The sequence below is a fragment of the Bison bison genome, unplaced genomic scaffold (genome assembly GCF_000754665.1).
Source record: "Bison bison bison isolate TAMUID 2011002044 unplaced genomic scaffold, Bison_UMD1.0 scf7180017864098, whole genome shotgun sequence".
NCBI classification, from domain to species: Eukaryota; Metazoa; Chordata; class Mammalia; order Artiodactyla; family Bovidae; genus Bison; species Bison bison.
In genome coordinates this window covers 4,496,821-4,515,645 of record NW_011494670.1, presented here as the reverse complement: position 1 = coordinate 4,515,645, position 18,825 = coordinate 4,496,821, and the positions used below count along the sequence as shown (strand labels likewise).

General features: G+C 38.0%; 1 protein-coding gene across 1 annotated transcript in view; it reads left to right on the top strand.

Moving 5' to 3' along the window:
• Positions 1-18,825, top strand: part of CD47 (CD47 molecule) — a 70,554-nt gene that overhangs the window by 34,115 nt on the left and 17,614 nt on the right. Inside the window, exon 4 of the mRNA XM_010838555.1 lies at positions 16,362-16,469. Within this exon, the coding sequence (XP_010836857.1) occupies positions 16,362-16,469 (108 nt within the window). The remainder of the gene's footprint in view (positions 1-16,361; positions 16,470-18,825) is intronic.

Genomic DNA, 18,825 nt, shown 5'->3' with positions numbered 1-18,825 from the left:
ATCTGGTGATGGACAGGGATGTCTGGTGTGCTGCGATTCATGGGGTCACAAAGAGTTGGACACAACTGAGCGACTGAACTGAACTGAACAGAAACAAAAGACCTATATATGGGAAAACTATAAAACACTGATGAAAGAAATCAAAGATGACACAAATAGATGGAGAAATATACCATGTTTGTGGATTGGAAGAATCAATATAGTGAAAATGAGTACACCAGTCAAAGCAATCTGTAGATTCAACACAATCCCTATCAAGCTACCCATGGTATTTTTCATGGAACTAGAACAAATAACTTCACAATTTGTATGGAAACACAAAAGACCTTGAATAGCCAGAGCAATCTTGAGAAAGAAGAATGAAACTGGAGGAATCAATCTGCCTGACTCCAGACGACACTTGATGACTACAGTCATCAAGATAGTATGGTACTGGCAAAAAGACAGATATACTGATAACTGGAACAAAATAGAAAGCCCAGAGATAAATCCACACATCTATGGACTCCTTATATTTGACAAAGGAGGCAAAAATATACAATGGAGAAAAGACAATCTCTTTAACAAGTGGTGCTGGGAAAACTGGTCAACCACCTGTAAAAGAATAAAACTAGAACACTTTCTAACACCATACACAAAAATAAACAAAATGGATTAAAGGTCTAAATGTAAGACTAGAAACTGTCAACCTCTTAGAGGAAAACCTAGGTAGAACACTCTCTGACATAAATCACAGCAAGATCCTTTATGACCTACCTCCCAGAATAATGGAAATAAAAATAAAAATAAATGGGACCTAATTAAACTTAAAAGCTTTTGCACAATGAAGGAAACTGTAAGCAAGGTGAAAAGGCAGGCTTCAGATTGGGAGAAACTAATAGCAAATGAAACAACTGACAAGGTATTAATCTCCAAAATATACAAGCAGCTCATGAAGCTCAATGCCAGAAAAATGAACAATCCAATCAAAAAGCGGGCCAAAGAACTAAACAGACATTTCTCCAAAGAAGACATACAGATGGTTAACAAACACATAAAAAGATGCTCAACATCACTTATTATCAGAAAACACAAATCAAAACCACAGTGAGGTACCCATCTCACGCCGGTCAGAATGGCTGCCATCAAAAAGTCTACAAACAATAAGTGCTGGAGACGGTGTAGAGAAAAGGGAACCCTCTAACACTGTTGTTGGGAATGCAAACTAGTACAGCCACTATGGAGAACAGTGTGGAGATTCCTTAAAAAAACTGGATACAGAACTGTCATACCACCCAGCAGTCCCAGTGCTGGGCATACACACTGAAGAAATCAAAATTGAAAGAGACGCATGTATCCCAGTGTTCATTGTAGCACTGTTTACGGTAGCTAGGACATGGAAACAACCTCAGTGTCCATCAGCAGATGAATGGATAAGGAAGTTGTGGTACATATATACAATGGAATAATACTCAGCTATAAAAAAAGAACACATTTGAGTCAGTTCTAATGAGGTGGATGAAACTGGAGCTTGTTATACAGAGTGAAGTAAGTCGGAAAGAGAAACACCAATACTGTATATTAAACCATATGTATGGAATTTAGAGACATGGTAACAATAACCCTATATGCAAGATAGCAAAAGAGACACAGATGTAAAGAACAGACTTTTGGACTATGTGGGAGAAGTTGAGGGTGGGGTGATTTGAGAGAACAGCATTGAAACATGTATATTACCATACGTAAAATAGATGACCACTGCAAGTTCGATGTATGAAGCAGGGCACTCAAAGCTGATGCTCTGGGACAACTCAGACATAGTGTGGGGAGGAAAGTGGCAGGGGATGTGGGGATTCATGTACATCCATGGCTGATTCATGTTGATATATGGCAAAAACCACCACAATATTGTAAAGTAATTAGCCCCCATTAAAATAATTAATTAAAATAAAAGATTTAAATCATAATGAGCATTTTTTTCCTATTACAACAGTATGAAACTAGAAATCAGTTACAAGAAGAAAAATGAAAAAAATACAAATAAGTGGAGGCTAAACAGCTTGCTACTAAACAAATATTGGGTCACTTGAAGAAATCAGAGAGGAAATTTTAAAATACCTCGGGACAAATGAAAATGGAAACACAATGATCTAAAATCTTTGCATTGCAGCAAAAGCAGTTCTGAGAGGGAATTTTGTGGTGATACAGGCATATGTCAAGAAGTAAGAAAAATCTCAATATAACCTTATATCTAAAGGAACTGGAAAAGAGGAATCAGCAAGGCTCAAAATTAGTAGAAAGAAGAAAATAGTAAAGATCAGAGCAAAAATAAATGAAAAAGAGACTTAAAAAACAATAAAAAAAGATAAGTGAAACTAAGAGCTAGTTTTTTTTAAAGATAAAATTTATGAACCTTTAAGCCAGACTCATTAAGAAAAAGAGAAAGGACCCAAATATAATAAGAAATGAAAGAGGAGAAGTTATAACTGATACCACAAGAATACAAAGGACCGTAAGAGATTACTAAGAACAATTATACACCAGCAAATTAAACAACTTAGAAGAGATACATAAATTCTTAAAAACATACAATCTTCTAAGACTGGATTAAGAAAAAAAAATAGAAAATCTGAGCAGTCCAATTACTGGAAATGTAATTGAATTGTATGCTAAGTCGTTTCAGTCATGTCCAACTCTTTGTGACCCCATGGACCATAGCTCACCAGGCTCCTCTGTCCATGGGGTTATCCAGGCAGGAATACTGAAGTGGGTTGCCATGCCCTTTTCTAGGGGATCTTCCTGACCCAGGGATTGAACCTGGGTCTCTCACATTGCAGGCAGATTTTTTTTTTTTTTTACCATCTGAGCCACCAGGGAAAAAAAAAACTCTGAACAGAAAAAAGTCTAGGAGCAGATAGCTTCACAGGTAACTCTACTAACATTTAAAGGAGAGTTATTAGGTATCCTTCTCAAAAAATTCCAAAAAATTGAAGAGAGAACACCCTCAAATTTGTTCTATGAAACTATATTTAATCCTGATACTAAAACCAGACAAACACACTAGAAGAAAAGAAAATTACAAGCCAATATCCCTGATGAATATAGATGCAAAAATCCTTAACAAAATGGTAGCAAAATAAGTTCAACAATACATTAAAAGGATCATGTACCATGATCACATGGAATTTACCCCAGAAATGAAAGGACAGTTTAGTATCCACAAATTAATTTAATATGATATACCACATTAGTAGGAGGAAAGATACAAATCATTTGATCATCTCAATTGATGCAGAAAGAGCAGTTGACAAAATCCAATATCCAGTTATGATAAACACTCAACAAAGTGGGTATATCCAACATAATAAAGGCTATGTACAACAAACCCACAGCTATTAATAACATCATATTCATTGAAGAACTGAAGACTTTTCCTTAAAGATCAGAAATAAGACAGGATGCTCACTCTCACAACTTTTATTCAACATTGTATTGGAATGACTGCCACAGCAGTCATACAGGAAAAGGAGATAAAAGGCATCCAAACTGAAGAGGAAAAAGTAAAACTGTCGTATTTACAGATAACATGATACTGCATTTAGAAAACTGAAGAGGAAAAAGTAAAACTGTCATATTTACAGATAACATGATACGGCATTTAGAAAACCCTAAAGACAAAGACATTGGTGAAAGAAATTGAAAACAACACAGAACCCTGAATTTTCATTGGAAGGACTAATGCTGAAGCTGAAGCTCCAATACTTTGGCCACCTGATGCGAAGAGCTGACTCATTTGAAAAGACCCTGATGCTGGGAAAGATTGAGGGCAGGAGGAGAAGGGAGATAGAAGATGAGATGGTTGGATGGCATCACCAACTCGATGGACATGAGTTGAAGTAACTCTGGGAGATAGTGAAAGACAGGGAAGCCAGTCTGTGGGGTTGCAAAGAGTTGGACACAACTAAGCGACTGAGCAACAGCAACAAAATGGAAAGATATTCTGTGCTTATATATTGAAAGAATTAATATTTTTAAATGTCCATATTGCCCAGAGCAATCTTCAGATGTAATGAATCTATATCAAAGTATCGGTGACATTTTTTACAGAACTGGAACAAATAATCCTAAAATTTGCATGGAAACATAAAAGACTCTGAATATACAATCTTAAGAAAGAACAAATATACCATATGGTTTCAATATCCATGGAATCTAGAAAACAAAACAAATGAACAAACAAAACAAAATAGAAACAGACTCATAGATACAGTAGTCATCAGAAGGGGGGGGTCTGAGGGGAATGGGCAAAATGGGTGAAGGGCATTTAGGAGTATAGTCTTTCAGTTAGAAAATAAATAAGTCATGGGGGGTGTGATGTGCAGCATGAAAAATATAGTCTAACTTTGTGTGGTAACATGTTTACTAGATTTACAGTGATCAATTTGTAGTGTATATAAATGTTCATTCCCTATATTGTACACTGAAATGAATATAATGTGTCAACTATACTTCAGGATGTTGTTCTTTTAAGTATTAATTATTTCCCTCTCTTAATTTTTCCAGTTTGAACTTCCCAGGAAAATACATGTGCTTGGAAAAGCCCAATTTAAGCCATATTTTGTCATCCTTTCTATATAGTTCTGCAGCCTCTAAGAAAGTAGCCATAGAAAGTGATGTTATTGGATTATATTTTACTATGATAATCATGTGACTGAGCTTCTCAGGGAAAATCTTTCTGTATCAGATTTAGCATCAGCAATGTAGAATTGTCATTAGTAGTTAAAAAATGGTATTTTGCATTTTGGTTGATGTTTATATTCAGCTGTATTTCTGTACCAGTTTGGTAAAGGAAATTTGCTAAATTAGTAAAGTTCTGAGATGATAGTCTAAACTTTTAAACTTTAAGATTTCTTTCCCATCTCCTTATAACACAATGAAATAAGTTAGTCATTGAAGGCCACTAAAGAAAGGAAAGGGGAAAAGTATATTTAAATAAGGCAAGGAGTAACTAATGGGTGGTTTCATTTACTTATTTTATTCTGCAGCCTTTATAAAAAGAAAGCTAGTAAAATATTGTAGCAGATTAGCTATTATGGGATTCCCTGATGGCTCAGATAGTAAAGAGTCTGCTTGCAATGTGGGAGACCCAGGTTTGATCCCTGCGTCAGGAAGATCCCCTGGAGAAGGGATGGCAACCCACTCCAGTATTCTTGCCTGCAAAATGCCATGGATGGAGGAGCCTGAAAGGCTACAGTCTGTGGGGTCACAAAGAGTTGGACACGACTGAGCAACTTCACTTTCCTTTTTTTTCAGTCATGTGTATCTAGAGTGATACATAAAAGTAGAAGTGAGATGACTGATTATATATTCTAAAGACTCTCTTCAATGTAGAGCACCCTGGAAATGCTTTGTGATTTCAAAGCTGTTCTCAGCTTTTGTCTAAAAGGCAAAAAAGACAAAGAAAGGGCTAAGAAAGACAACTGTCAAGACATTGCACAACTTTTTCAAAACAATGTCTGAAATTCTTATGGCAATTTCTTAGAGTTTCAGTAAGCTTTTTATATTAAGAAAATAACTAGTATAGCATCAAGACCTTGTCCACTGACATTAGGGGAAGCCTTTAATCCTTTTGGCAGACTCAGGTGTTAAGGCCTATGTCTTGTGATTTAGGTGGGAAGTAGCCTTTTTCTAAGATCATGAACTCACTTAACAGAAGTGTGACTTGTTGCATGTGGATTGATTGAACTGTGCTGATCATGGCATTATCATTAGTGAACTGAACCAGGAGTATGTTCACTATCAGCCATATTTTTACAAAAGTAAGTTTTACCATTGTTTTTCTGAATTAAAAAAGTAATACATACCACTTTAGGATACCTTATGCAACATAGGAAGTGTAAAGAAAAGACAAATATCATCTAGAGTCTCAGAACCTAGAAATAAACTATTGAGGTATTCTGGGGAATTTCCCACTTCTCTGTCTTTTTTTTCTTAAAAAAGGAAAACCCATAAATGGATTCATATAGCTTATATACTTGTGAATGCTGATTTTCCTCCTGTGTTTTCAGAAATCTTTTTATAGTTGCCTGTGCTCTACTTTTATGGCTGTACTGTAATTTACTTAACTCTCATCTTGATGGATATTAGGATGTTTCCAAATTTTCTTGATGTTACGAAAGTAAGTGTGCTAAAGATATGTAACACTTGAAATGGCAGAGAAGGTATTTTAAGGCTCATGATATTAATACATATTGCCAACATGTTTTCTAGCACCATTTTATCAATTATTACTGCAGGTGAGAACACCCATCTTCCACCTCACAAACTTGTCATCATTGTAATTCTAAAATCTTTGGTAATTCAATGATTGAAAAAAACATCATCTTAATTTTCATTTTTGTGTTAGTGAGGGTAATTCTTTTTTATACTTATTCTGTTGGTCATATTTTTTTTTTTTTGACCATGCCTTGTGGGATCTTAGTTACCTAACCAGGGACCGAACCCCTGCCCCCGGCAGTCAAAGCACAGAGTCTTAACCACTGGACTACCAGGGAATTCCCTTTTGTTGGTCATATTTTAACAAATGTGATCATAAACCTAAAAAAAAAAATTGTGGCAATGTTTATTTAGACTCATCTTAGAACAGGTAAATGTGTGTGTGTGTAGTGTTAGTTGCTTGGTCATGTCCAGCTCTTTGCGACCCCAGGGGAATCTTCCCAACTCAGGGATCAAACCCAGGTCTCCTGTATTGCAGGAGAATGCTTTACTGTCTGACGCACCATGGAAGCCCATTTGTGTGCGTGCGTGCTTGTGTGTGTGTGTGTGTTTAGGAGGAACCAATATACTTGATTCACCCAGCCTGCACTCACATTTAAAGTGTTTGTGATAATAGCACCTAAGCTTTGTGTGACAGCACTATGCAAAGTACTCTACATCTGAAATCACATCTGCTTCTTTCGGGAACTCTGTAGGGATAGACACTGGGGTTCTCATTCTCATTTTGTAGATGAGAAATAGAGGCACAGACAGACTAGGCAATTTTCCTACAGTCACCCAGCCATTTCTTGATGGTACTGGGATTTGCTGTTTACCACTACATTATACTGCTTCCTTGTCTTGAAATTATTTTAAGAGTGTGCTTTTTTTTTCCCACAAAGGGTGAACCTGTATCTGGGTATACACACTGAGTAAGTGAAGCCATTATTGATAGAATAGAATGTGGACCCACTTTTTAAAATAAATGTCTTTTGACAGGGTACATACTGATTCTTAGGCACTGGGCTGTGTGCTCGAGATGTGGAAATGAAATGTTCATTGCCCCTGGCTTTATAGCATTCCCGTTTCTGTTGTGATATGTAAGTGTACATGCTCTGTGCCTTCTGTCACATCTTCATGATAGACATGAATCTAAAATCCACTTTTCTCTCGGTTCTCTTTGTGGGAGACATTCTGTTTCTGGCCTGGGGATTCCACCCAAGGAAAACCCCTTTGTTTTGCACTCGCTGCTTGGTTATGCATTTTTTAGAGTGCAGAATCTTACAGCCTCTACAGTATTAATGGTAACTCAGACCCATGTCTCTCCCTTTCTAGATTTTCAGTTCCTTTTAACTTTTCCTGATTATCATTTATAGTCTTTCATTTATATCATTTATACACAGGGAATTTCTCTCTGATTTATTTGGCTCTGTGTGTCATTCTTTTGGTCACCCAAAATAAAACCTAGACTTTTCATCAGCTAAACATCCAGTAAAGACATCAGATTACACTTTCACTTTGAGGAGAAAGTTTCTTTATACCAGAACTGTATTTTGAACTCTGTCTCAGGATGCCATTGATCTTACTGAGAAAAAAGCTTTGAGACCTCTAAACTCTGGAAGCCAAGCCAAGGACTCCCAAATATGGTGAGCCCTAGCCCATGTTTCGACCACAAAGGTCCCTCACAGGGAAATACCTTTGCCTTTAGCTTTAACTTACAAACGTCTGAACAGAATCTTATGGTAAACCAACTGCTCAGAGAATCCTAGAATCAAACACCGAGCCTTCTGCTAACCGAGTTACTTTGGCTAACAAATTATGGATTTGCTGGCCGAAGTAATGAATCTCTAATAGGATTTTGTTTCAGGTATTTTGTTTTTGTTCTGAAAACTGTACCAACTCAGTTTCCCACCGCACTGGCAATTATGTTCCTGACTGATTTTCAGGATTGTTCTTCCTTACTCGTTGTCAATATGAAAGGTATTTTCCATCATTTAGCTGTGTAATGAATGATTTCAAGTGCTTCTCACCAGGATATCCAGTTTTTATAGGATTAATGTTTAACTCCATGTTGAGAACTGGATAACATGTTGAAATTCTTTGTGATATGATTGCTTGTTCTTATTTTTTCTTTTTTAGAACTTTTGTTATATTCAGTGAATCCCTGCTTTACACAGAACTGCAGGACTATAAACATGACCATGTAAGCTGAAACTCTGCAAAGCAATCTAATAATAAATGCCAAAACTACTGTTGTTCCATGACCTTTAAATTTTTGTCAAAACATTAAAACCTCTTATTGTCAATAATAAATGTATTAGGAAGTGAAAAAAGAGTAAATTTAATATTTAGTACATGATAAAACATTGAGAATTGGTGAATTTTATCAAGAGCAGGTTGAAAATGCTTGCCTTTTCTTGTTATATAACTTTGAATACAGAGCATGCATCTTGTCTACACCTTGGTGAATTGTCATACTCCTTTCTAAGCTCTAATCAGCTCCCAGCACTTTCATGTCTTGAACTATCCTTTATGCATATATTGTCATGAACCGTCTCCAAGAGTTGCTTTCATATGAAGTTTTTTTTGCCAGTCACTTCTGGGACATCTTCGTTTTTGTCACAGCCACCTCATTGTCCTCATGTATGCCAATAAGTTCACTTTTACTGAGTTCTTCTAACTGTATATCTAGAGATTCTTGAATGGCAATAGTATTTACATTCCACAGTTAGCTATTCTATAATGCCAGTTACTGTCTATTGGAATTTCGCTTCCAGCATTATCACATCTCGTTTCTTTGCTCCTTCATCTTTATTGCCCGGTTTCCTTTTTTGATTATCCATTGTAAAATGTCACCATGGTTTATGACTGGGAGACAGGAGGTAGCACAACATATGTTTTGCTGTCTGTGTGTGAATTGAATAACAGATGTGCAGTGAGCAGTCACCAACAGTCTTTGAAAAGGATGACATGAGTGGTCACTGATGGTGATGCACATCTCTTATTTATATAGTGACTTGTGGATTGAAGAGACAACAGTAAAGTTTACACTTTATGCAATTACTCAGTTATTATATTGGGGTGGTGGAAATTTAAACTGTGTTTTGGGAGGACTTGTGTTATTTAACTAAATGATGGTAACTGAAATTGATGCATATCAGAACCAGAGAAAGAGAGGGACAGCTGTAATTTCAAATTTGTTCATTGTAGGCATCTTTCATTTTGTTTTCTAACTTTCTAGTCCTTGCTCAGTATTATTCCACAGTGATTTTGGTTACTGCTCAGAGGTTTTTGACTGGAGGCCTCTACTGAAATCAGTTAGAAAATTCAAAGGAAAAATTTCTCCATCACAACACCCTTGAGATCCTGCTAAGGTCTTGAGTCCAATCTTGAGTACTAGCTTGATTTTGAAAGTGATTAGACCATGAAACCACATTTAAAAGAAGTAACGGAACAGAATTTCTTTGTAGATTAGAAAAATCATTCTGAAGAAATAAAGACATATATGGGCTTCCCAGGCAGCACTACAGGTAAAGAATCCACCTGCCAGTGCAGGAGACACAAGAGACTTGGGTTCGATCCTCGGGTTGGGAAGATCCCCTGGAGAATGAAATGGCAACCTGCTCCAGTATTCTTGCCTGGGAAATTCTGTGGACAGAGGAACCTGGCAGGTTATAGTCCGTGGGACTGCAAAGAGTAGACATGACTGAGCAACTAAGCACACATGCACACACACAAAGACATACTAACTGTCTAGGAAACTTCCATCCAGGAAGGCAAAACATCATCATAGTAAATGTTATTACTAAGATTCTGTTACATAATCTTGAACTCCCATTGCTTTTCCTTGGTCCTGTCCACATAATTATCCAATTCTGCTTATTAAAACATGTTTTTATATACTGGTTTTATTGTGGAAGGAACTGAACAAACCTACAACTTAGCAATATACTCTTTTGTAGAAATATAGTTGCTGTTACTTTGACTCTTTCCAAATTCAAACGTGCCACCTTCCTACATCTATTCTGAAGGGGTGGCATGGTCCATAAGACCAGGAATGTTTGGAACTAAAGAAAAGAAGTTAGTATGTTAGGTGTTGCCTTCTTTTATCTTTTATAGTCAAAGTACTTCAAAGCCCAGACTTCATGAAACTTGAACTCTTTTATTTCTCTGTCCTGTAGACTAGGAATGTGATTTCTCATCCGTCTTCATTTTGACAAAATTGTTTCATCAAAGAAAGTTGGATAGTGCATGGTGTTCATTATAAAATTATTTTACTCGCCTTCTGGCAAGTAATCAGTTTGTTATTGGCATTCTTATTCATTTTTATCTAGTACCAGTTTCACAAAGCCTTCTTTTTTTAATGTGTGTTAAATATTTTTAAAATAGTAATTTTAATATAATTAAATACAAATTTTGAAGTTGTAATCTTTTTTAAAACTTACCAGATGTGCTTTATCCTTCATCAGGTAGAGTACCAATGTGCAGCTCAGTTCAGTTCAGTTCAGTCGCTCAGTCGTGTCCAACTCTTTGTGACCCCATGAATCGCAGCACGCCAGGCCTCCGTGTCCATCACCAACTCCTGGAGTTCACTCAGACTCACGTCCATTGAGTCAGTGATGCCATCCAGCCATCTCATCCTCTGTTGTACCCTTCTCCTCCTGCCCCCAATCCCTCCCAGCATCAGAGTCTTTTCCATCGAGTCAACTCTTCGCATGAGGTGACCAAAGTACTGGAGTTTCAGCTTTAGCATCATTCCTTCCAAAGAAATCCCAGGGTTGATCTCCTTCAGAATGGACTGGTTGGATCTCCTTGCAGTCCAAGGGACTCTCAAGAGTCTTCTCCAACACCACAGTTTAAAAGCATCAATTCTTCGGTGCTCAGCTTTCTTCACAGTCCAACTCTCACATCCATACATGACCACAGGAAAAACCATAGCCTTGACTAGACGGACCTTTATTGGCAAAGTAATGTCTCTGCTTTTCAAGATGCTATCTAGATTGGTCATAACTTTTATTCCAAGGAGTAAGTGTCTTTTAATTTCATGACTGCAGTCACCATCTGCAGTGATTTTGGAGCCCAAAAATATAAAGTCTGACACTGTTTCCACTGTTTCCCCATCTATTTCCCATGAAGTGATGGGACCAGATGCCATGATCTTCGTTTTCTGAATGTTGAGCTTTAAGCCAACTTTTTCACTCTCCTCTTTCACTTTCATCAAGAGGCTTTTTAGTTCCTCTCCACGTTCTGCCATAAGGGTGATGTCATCTGCATATCTGAGGTTATTGATATTTCTCCCGGCAATCTTGATTCCAGCTTGTGCTTCTTCCAGCCCAGCATTTCTCATGATGTACTCTTCATATAAGTTAAACAAGCAGAGTGACAATATACAGCCTTGACATACTCCTTTTCCTATTTGGAACCAGTCTGTTGTTCCATGTCCAGTTCTAACTGTTGCTTCCTGACCTGCATACAGATTTCTCAAGATGCAGGTCAGGTGGTCTGGTATTCCCATCTCTTTCAGAATTTTCCACAGTTCATTGTGATCCACACCAAAAACATCCTAAAATTACTTTCTGAGAGTTATCAGAAGATAGCACTGTAATAATAAAATCAAGCATATGTCTTCTCTTCATGATTTATTCTTTATTTGATGTGTCTTTTACCTCACTGGTTAACCTTCCTATCTCACTACTAAACTCACTAATCACTTAGGGATCATTTAATTGTCATGCAGTTAGAACAGGCATTGAATTCATGAATTTTGGGGTTTTGTTAGCTGGACTTCAGCCTGTGGTGGATCTATATGGGCTTATTGAATCGCATCTTTGGGATGTCATGAAAACTAAAATGATAGTTTTATTTGATCTCCAGGTTGAACCTGGTAATTTCACAAGACTTCTTCAATGACAGCCTGCATTGTTGTATATGTCCTTTACATCAGTGACGAAGACACAAAAAAGCCTTAATGGAGTATCTATCAATAGTATTAGCTACGTTTCTTCGGGTGGCTAGAGGGACATGTCATGTCTCTGTTCACATGAATTTGAAAGCTTAAATACGTAATAAGCCTTGCTTAGGCTAGACCCACATCTTTTACTTAACTGGAGAAGAATATCTGGGAGTAACACTTCCTATCACTCATTCCCCACCACCAACACACACACACACACACATTCATTCATACATTAGAATATAAGGAGCATTGAGGCAGAATTATTGGTTCACTGCCAGCACTTAGAATAGTGATTGTCACTTAGTAGGTGTGTGATCAATTATTATTATTGAATAAAGTAACTTCTACTTGTGCCTCAATTTGGTTGATGTGACTTGGGCTAATAAATGGGCCCAGTACATGGTAGGCACACAGTAAAGATAGAACAAATGAATGAACTACCCATCTCATCTCTGAGAAGTAGCTGGCTAGATTTAATTATTTTGTAGAATGTATAAAAGGGAAACTTGGAATTCCTAATTTGTTGAAAAAAACTTGACATTGTCTCCCTGTATATTTGGTATTCCTGTGTCAGGCAGCACTAAGTTTATAGGTTTTTCTTAAAAACATAAGTTTTGACCACACCAAATGTTGGTCAGTGTGTGGAGCAAAAAGAACTTTCATTCACTGCTGGTGGGAATGCAAAATGGTACAGGTACTTTGGAATACAGTTTTGTGGTTTCATATAAAGCTAAATATACTCTTATCATATTTTCCAGTAATAGTTGTTGTTTAGTTTCTAAGTTGTGTCCGACTCTTATGCAACCCCATGGACTGTAGCCCACCAGGCTCCTCTGTCCATGAGATTTCCCAAGCAGGAATACTGGAAGTGGGTTGCATTTCCTTCTTCCCAACTCAGGGACCAAACCGTCATTTCCTGCATTGCAGGTGAATTCTTTACCACTGAGCCACCAGGGAAGCCCTACTCCTTGGTATTTACCCAGATGGAGTTGAAAACTGAAGTCCAGACAGAAAACTACACATGGATGTTTATAGCAGCTTTGTTCATCATTGCAAAAATTTGGAAGCAACCAAGATATTCTTCAGTAGGAGAATGGATAAACTGTGGTACATCCAGACCATGGAATATTATTCAGCACTAAAAACAAATGAGCTGTCAATCGTTAAACGATATGCTGCTGCTGCAGGAACCTTAAATATATATTCCTAAGTGAAAGAAGTCAATCTGAGAAGGCTACATGCTATGTGATTCCAACTGTAAAACAACAGACCCTAACAACAAGATACTCTGCAGACTTGCTATGGGACCTGCTAAAACATGGCCATTGTGAGCAAAGAAAATGAGTCAAAAGAAACCCTTTTTAAGGTTCACTAAAGAAAACATGGACATAATCTTTCATTGCCTGTGATTACTAAAGTAGACTCCACTAATATATTTATTGGAAATTGCTGCTTAAATTTGAGGAATAGTTTAGGTAGCCTTGAAAATTAGTAGTTGAACCAATCAGCAGAAATGAAAGCTACATCCAAAAGTTTTTAAAAAGACCATTCTATGGTAAAACACTGTCAGTAATAGCATTTTGTGGCATTTTATTTTTGTTTCTGCTGTTGACATTATTTTTCTCCTGTAGCTCTGCTAAGCATAAAGAGATTGAATTTTATATGAGGTTCAGACTCTTATTTTTCTTAAGAATGGTATAAATCAGCCATTTTGCATGTACTTATACTAGACTCTTGGAGAAGGCAATGGCACCCCATTCCAATACTCCTGCCTGGAAAATCCCATGGACAGAGGAGCCTGGTAGGCTGCAGTCCATGGGGTCGCGAAGAGTCGTACATGACTGAGAGACTTTACTTTCACTTTTCACTTTCATGTATTGGAGAAGGAAATGGCAACCCATTGCAGTGTTCTTGCCTGGAGAATCCCAGGGACGGGGGAGCCTGGTGGGCTGCCGTCTATGGGGTCGCACAGAGTCGGACACGACTGAAGGGACTTAGCAGCAGCATACTAGACTCTGGGCTTCCTTTGTGGCTCAGCTGGTAAAGAATCCACCTGCAATGTCGGAGACCTGGGTTCAATCCCTGGGTTGGGGAGATCCTCTAGAGAAGGGAAAGGCAACCCACTCCAGTATTCTGGCCTGGAGGATGCAATCCATGGAATCTCAAAGAGTCAGACATGACTGAGCAACTTTCACACACTGGACTCAGGTGAAGTCTTGCTGCTTGATCTTTGTAGCTCTTTTATGTGCTGAGTTAAACCTAGGGGTGTATCTTATGAATATTTGTTTGATTGTGAGGTAATTTGAAACAGCTTCTATTTTAGAAGCCTTTTGCAGAAATTTCAAACTCTTTTTAGTTAATAGTATACATGGGATTGGGGCTTCCCAGGTGGCACAGCGGTAAAGAATCTGCCTGCCGATATAGGAGACATGGGTTTGACCCCTGGGTTGGGGAGATCCCCTGGAGGAGGGCATGGCAACCCACTCCAATATTCTTGCCTGGGAAATCCCATGGACAGAGGAGCCTGGCAGGCTACAGACTGTGGGGTCGCAGAGAATTAGACACAACTGAGCGGCTGAGCACACATACATGGGATTAAAATGAAAACCTTGCCGTATGTCCAATATTGTAAAGCATTTATCCTCCAATTAAAAGTAAATTTTGAAAAAAAAAAATTAAAAAGAGGTTTCTTTTTCTGTCTTTATCTGTGCCTTTTGTAACATATGCACTGAATTTTTATCATCATAGCCAGTGTTTGAGACTAGAAAGTAGGCGTATAGGAAAAAATCTGTGCCCTATAAGAAGGCAGGGACATGACTGAGTCATAGTCACATAAGTTCCAAGTCTGGATAGATCAAATGAAGGCTTGGCAAGCTTATTGTTTCTTACTTTTTTCTGATTAATGTGAATTTCACTTTTCAGCTTCAGGATTAATTACGATTAGCCCTCCATCCCCCTAAAGAGGACAAAGTTGAGGTTACAAAGTATGAGTAGAGATTTTAAAAGGTAATTATACCTTTTAAATGCTTAGCCATAGGTTATAATCTAACTCTAGGTTATAATACCTTAAACATGGACTTATCATGTTCATTTAGGAGTTTATTAGTTGTTCTTACTGTAATTTATCTGTTTGTCATTTTACTAGATGAAAATTAAATGCTAAATATAAAATTATTGAAAAAATTCTCCTCAAGACAACTGCCCATTGGTAAATAACATGGAGAGAATCATGTACGGATGGAACAGCTGAATTTCAATCACACACTCTTTCTCTCGGCTACTCAGTGTGCTTTTAGGTTACTCTTAGCAACTTTCTCGGTGAAACACTAATTTTAATCTTAACCAAAACAAAACTGGAAGGGTAAATACATGATTAAAAAAATAACATTTTTAGGTTTATGCATTATATCACTCTTTTACGGAAGCTGGATTCTTGACAACAGAGCCAGCATCAAAAGTGTAACATATATATTAAAACCTGTGGAGTATTTGTAGTTTATTTGTATGAAAGTATTTTAATTGAACAATGTAAGCACTTCCCCCCACCTCAGGATTTCAAGAGGGTGGGATTTGTCCAATGTATACTTTTTCAAAACAAAATATCTGGATTTCCAGACGTTCTACTAATTTTATAGAAGGTATTACAAATTTCTCTTTTTCTCAATATAACTGATTAGTCAGTTATTTCTCCTCAGTAGTGTGTCTATCAGTCATAAATAGACACAGCAGTTCTGTTCCTCAGGGAACAATGTCTGGAGATATTTTTAACTGACACCGTTTGGGGGTTACTACTGGTATGAGATGTGCAGAGGTCAGGGATGGTACTAAACATTCTGTTGTGTGTGGAGCAGTGCCTAACAGCAGCAACTTACCTGACCTAAAGTATTAATAATGCTATGATTAAGAAAGCCTGATATATATATAACTTCATTTTAGGGGAATAAAGTATCACCTATAAAGTCAGCATCCATATTTATATTGCCGTGATACCATTTAGCCATTGACTCATTATGAAAGAGATTTGAGGTGGCTTGACATGATGTGGAGTTTTGTTTCTCAAAGGTTATTCAATTATAGTAAGTTACCAGTTTAATCTTTGTACCTTGTAAGTTACATAAATGGCTTTATTTCTTGTGATTGAGTTCATGTAATTCTTTGTGTTTTTTTTAAGCACTTAAATATAAATCCAATTATACGAAGGAGAAAGCCATTTTCCTATTAGTTGCTGGACTACTGCTCACTGTCCTTGTCATTGTTGGAGCCTTTCTTTTCATCCCAGGTAAGATATACAGTTATTATGAGGGAAAGGAGGATTGATAAGGTTGAGGACATTTCTGGAGAGGTGCATGTTAGTTTCCTAGGGCTGTTGTTAACAAATTACCACAAACTGGGTATCTTAAGACAATAGAAATTCTCTCACCGTTCTGGAGGTCATAAATCTGAAATAAAGATGTTATCAGGGGCTTACACCCTCCTGACCCATTCAGGAGGGGAGAATCCATTCCATGCTTTCCTAGCTTCTGGTGTTTGCTGGCCATCTGTGCATCTCCTTGGCTTGTGGTAACGTAGCTCCCAGCTTCCTCCATGGTCACGTGGTCTCCTCCCCTCTGTGTCTCCACTTAATTTCCTGCTGCTTCTCTGCTACAAAGCTACCTGTCACTGGATTCAGGACCCACCTGGGAAATCCAGGGGACATTCCTTCTTTCAGATCCTTAACTTCTTCATGTATTTTACTATATACGTTAATATTTACAGATTTTGGAGTATCTGGGAGGTGGACATATCTTTAGGACAGCCATTAGGCCACTACAGAGGCACACTTTATTAGCCAAGACTTGGTAGCGGGAATGAACTTGGGAACCCAGATGGGTCTGAAATTGCAGTTGCCCATGAAGGATGGCAGTATGAGTTGGGGGGAAGGGTCTGCATCCCATGAAAAGAGCAGCAGAGACAGGCTGGGACTCACAAGTGCAAACTGGAAGAAGCCTTGTTTTTTGAGCAGAATACAGTATAAGCATAATGTTTAGGAATATCAACATGGTAGCTCTTTTTGCCATTGGAGTTAGTAAAGACGGGAAGTTCAGCTCAGTTCAGTTCAGTCACTCACTCGGGTCCAACTCTGTGACACCATGGACTGCAGCACGCCAGGCTTCCCTGTCTATCACCAACTCCTGGAACTTACTCAACTCATGTCCATTAAGCCAGTGATGCCATCCAACCATCTCATCCTCTGTTGTACCCTTCTCCTCTCACCTTCAATCTTTCCCAGCATCATGGTCTTTTCCAGTGAGTCAGTTCTTTGCATCAGGTGGCCAAAGTATTGGAATTTCAGCTTCAATATCAGTCCTTCCAATGAACACCCAGGACTGATCTCCTTTAGGATGGACTGGTTGTATCTCTTTGCAGTCCAAGGGACTCTCAAGAGTCTTCTCCAACACCACAGTTCAAAAGCATCAATTCTTCGGCATTCAGCTTTCTTTATAGTCCAACTCTCACATCCATACGTGACTACTGGAAAAACCATAGCTTTGACTAGATAGACCTTTGTTGGTGAAGTAATATCTCTGCTTTTTAATATGCTGTCTAGATTGGTCATAACTTTTCTTCCAAGGAGCAAGCATCATTTAACTTCACAGCTACAGTCACCATCTGCAATGATTTTGGAACCCCCAAAAAATAAAATCTGTCACTGTTTCCATTGTTTCTCCATCTATTTGCCATGAAGTGATGGGGCCAGATGCCATGATCTTAGTTTTCTGAATGTTGAATTTTAAGTCAGCTTTTTCACTCTCCTCTTCCACTTTCTTCAAGAGGTTCTTCAGTTCCTCTTCTCTTTCTTCCATAAGGATGGTGTCATCTGCATATCTAAGGTTATTGATATTTCTCCTGGCAATCTTGATTCCAGCTTGTGCTCCAAGACAAACCATTCAGTATCACAGTAATCCAAGTCTATGCCCTGACCAGAAATGCTGAAGAAACTGAAGTTGAACACTACTATAAAGACCTACAAAACCTTTTAAAACTAACACCCCCAAAAAGATGTCTTTTTCATTATAGGGGACTGGAATGCAAAAGTAGGAAGTTAAGAAACACCTGGAGTAACAGGCAAATTGGGCCTTGGAGTACAGAATGAAGCAGGGCAAAGGCTAATAGAATTTTACCAAGACAACGCACTGGTCATAGCAGACACCTTCTTGCAACAACACAAGAGCAGACTCTACACAGGGACATCACCAGATGGCCAATGCCAAAATCAGATTGATTATATTCTTTGCAGCCAAAGATGGAGAAGCTCTATAGTCAGCAAAAACAAGACCGGGAGCTGACTGTGGCTCAGATCATGAACTCCTCACTGCCAAATTCAGACTTAAATTGAAGAAAGTAGGGAACACCACTAGACTATTCAGGTATGACCTAAATCAAATCCCTTACGATTATACTTTAGAAGTAAGAAATAGATTTAAGGGACTAAATCTGATAGACAGAGTGCCTGAAGAACTATGGACGGAAGTTCATGACATTGTACAGGAGACAGAGATCAAGACCATTTCCAACAAAAAGAAATCAAAAAAGAAAAATGGCTCTCTGAGGCAGCCTTACAAATAGCTGTGAAAAGAAGAGAAGTGAAAAGCAAA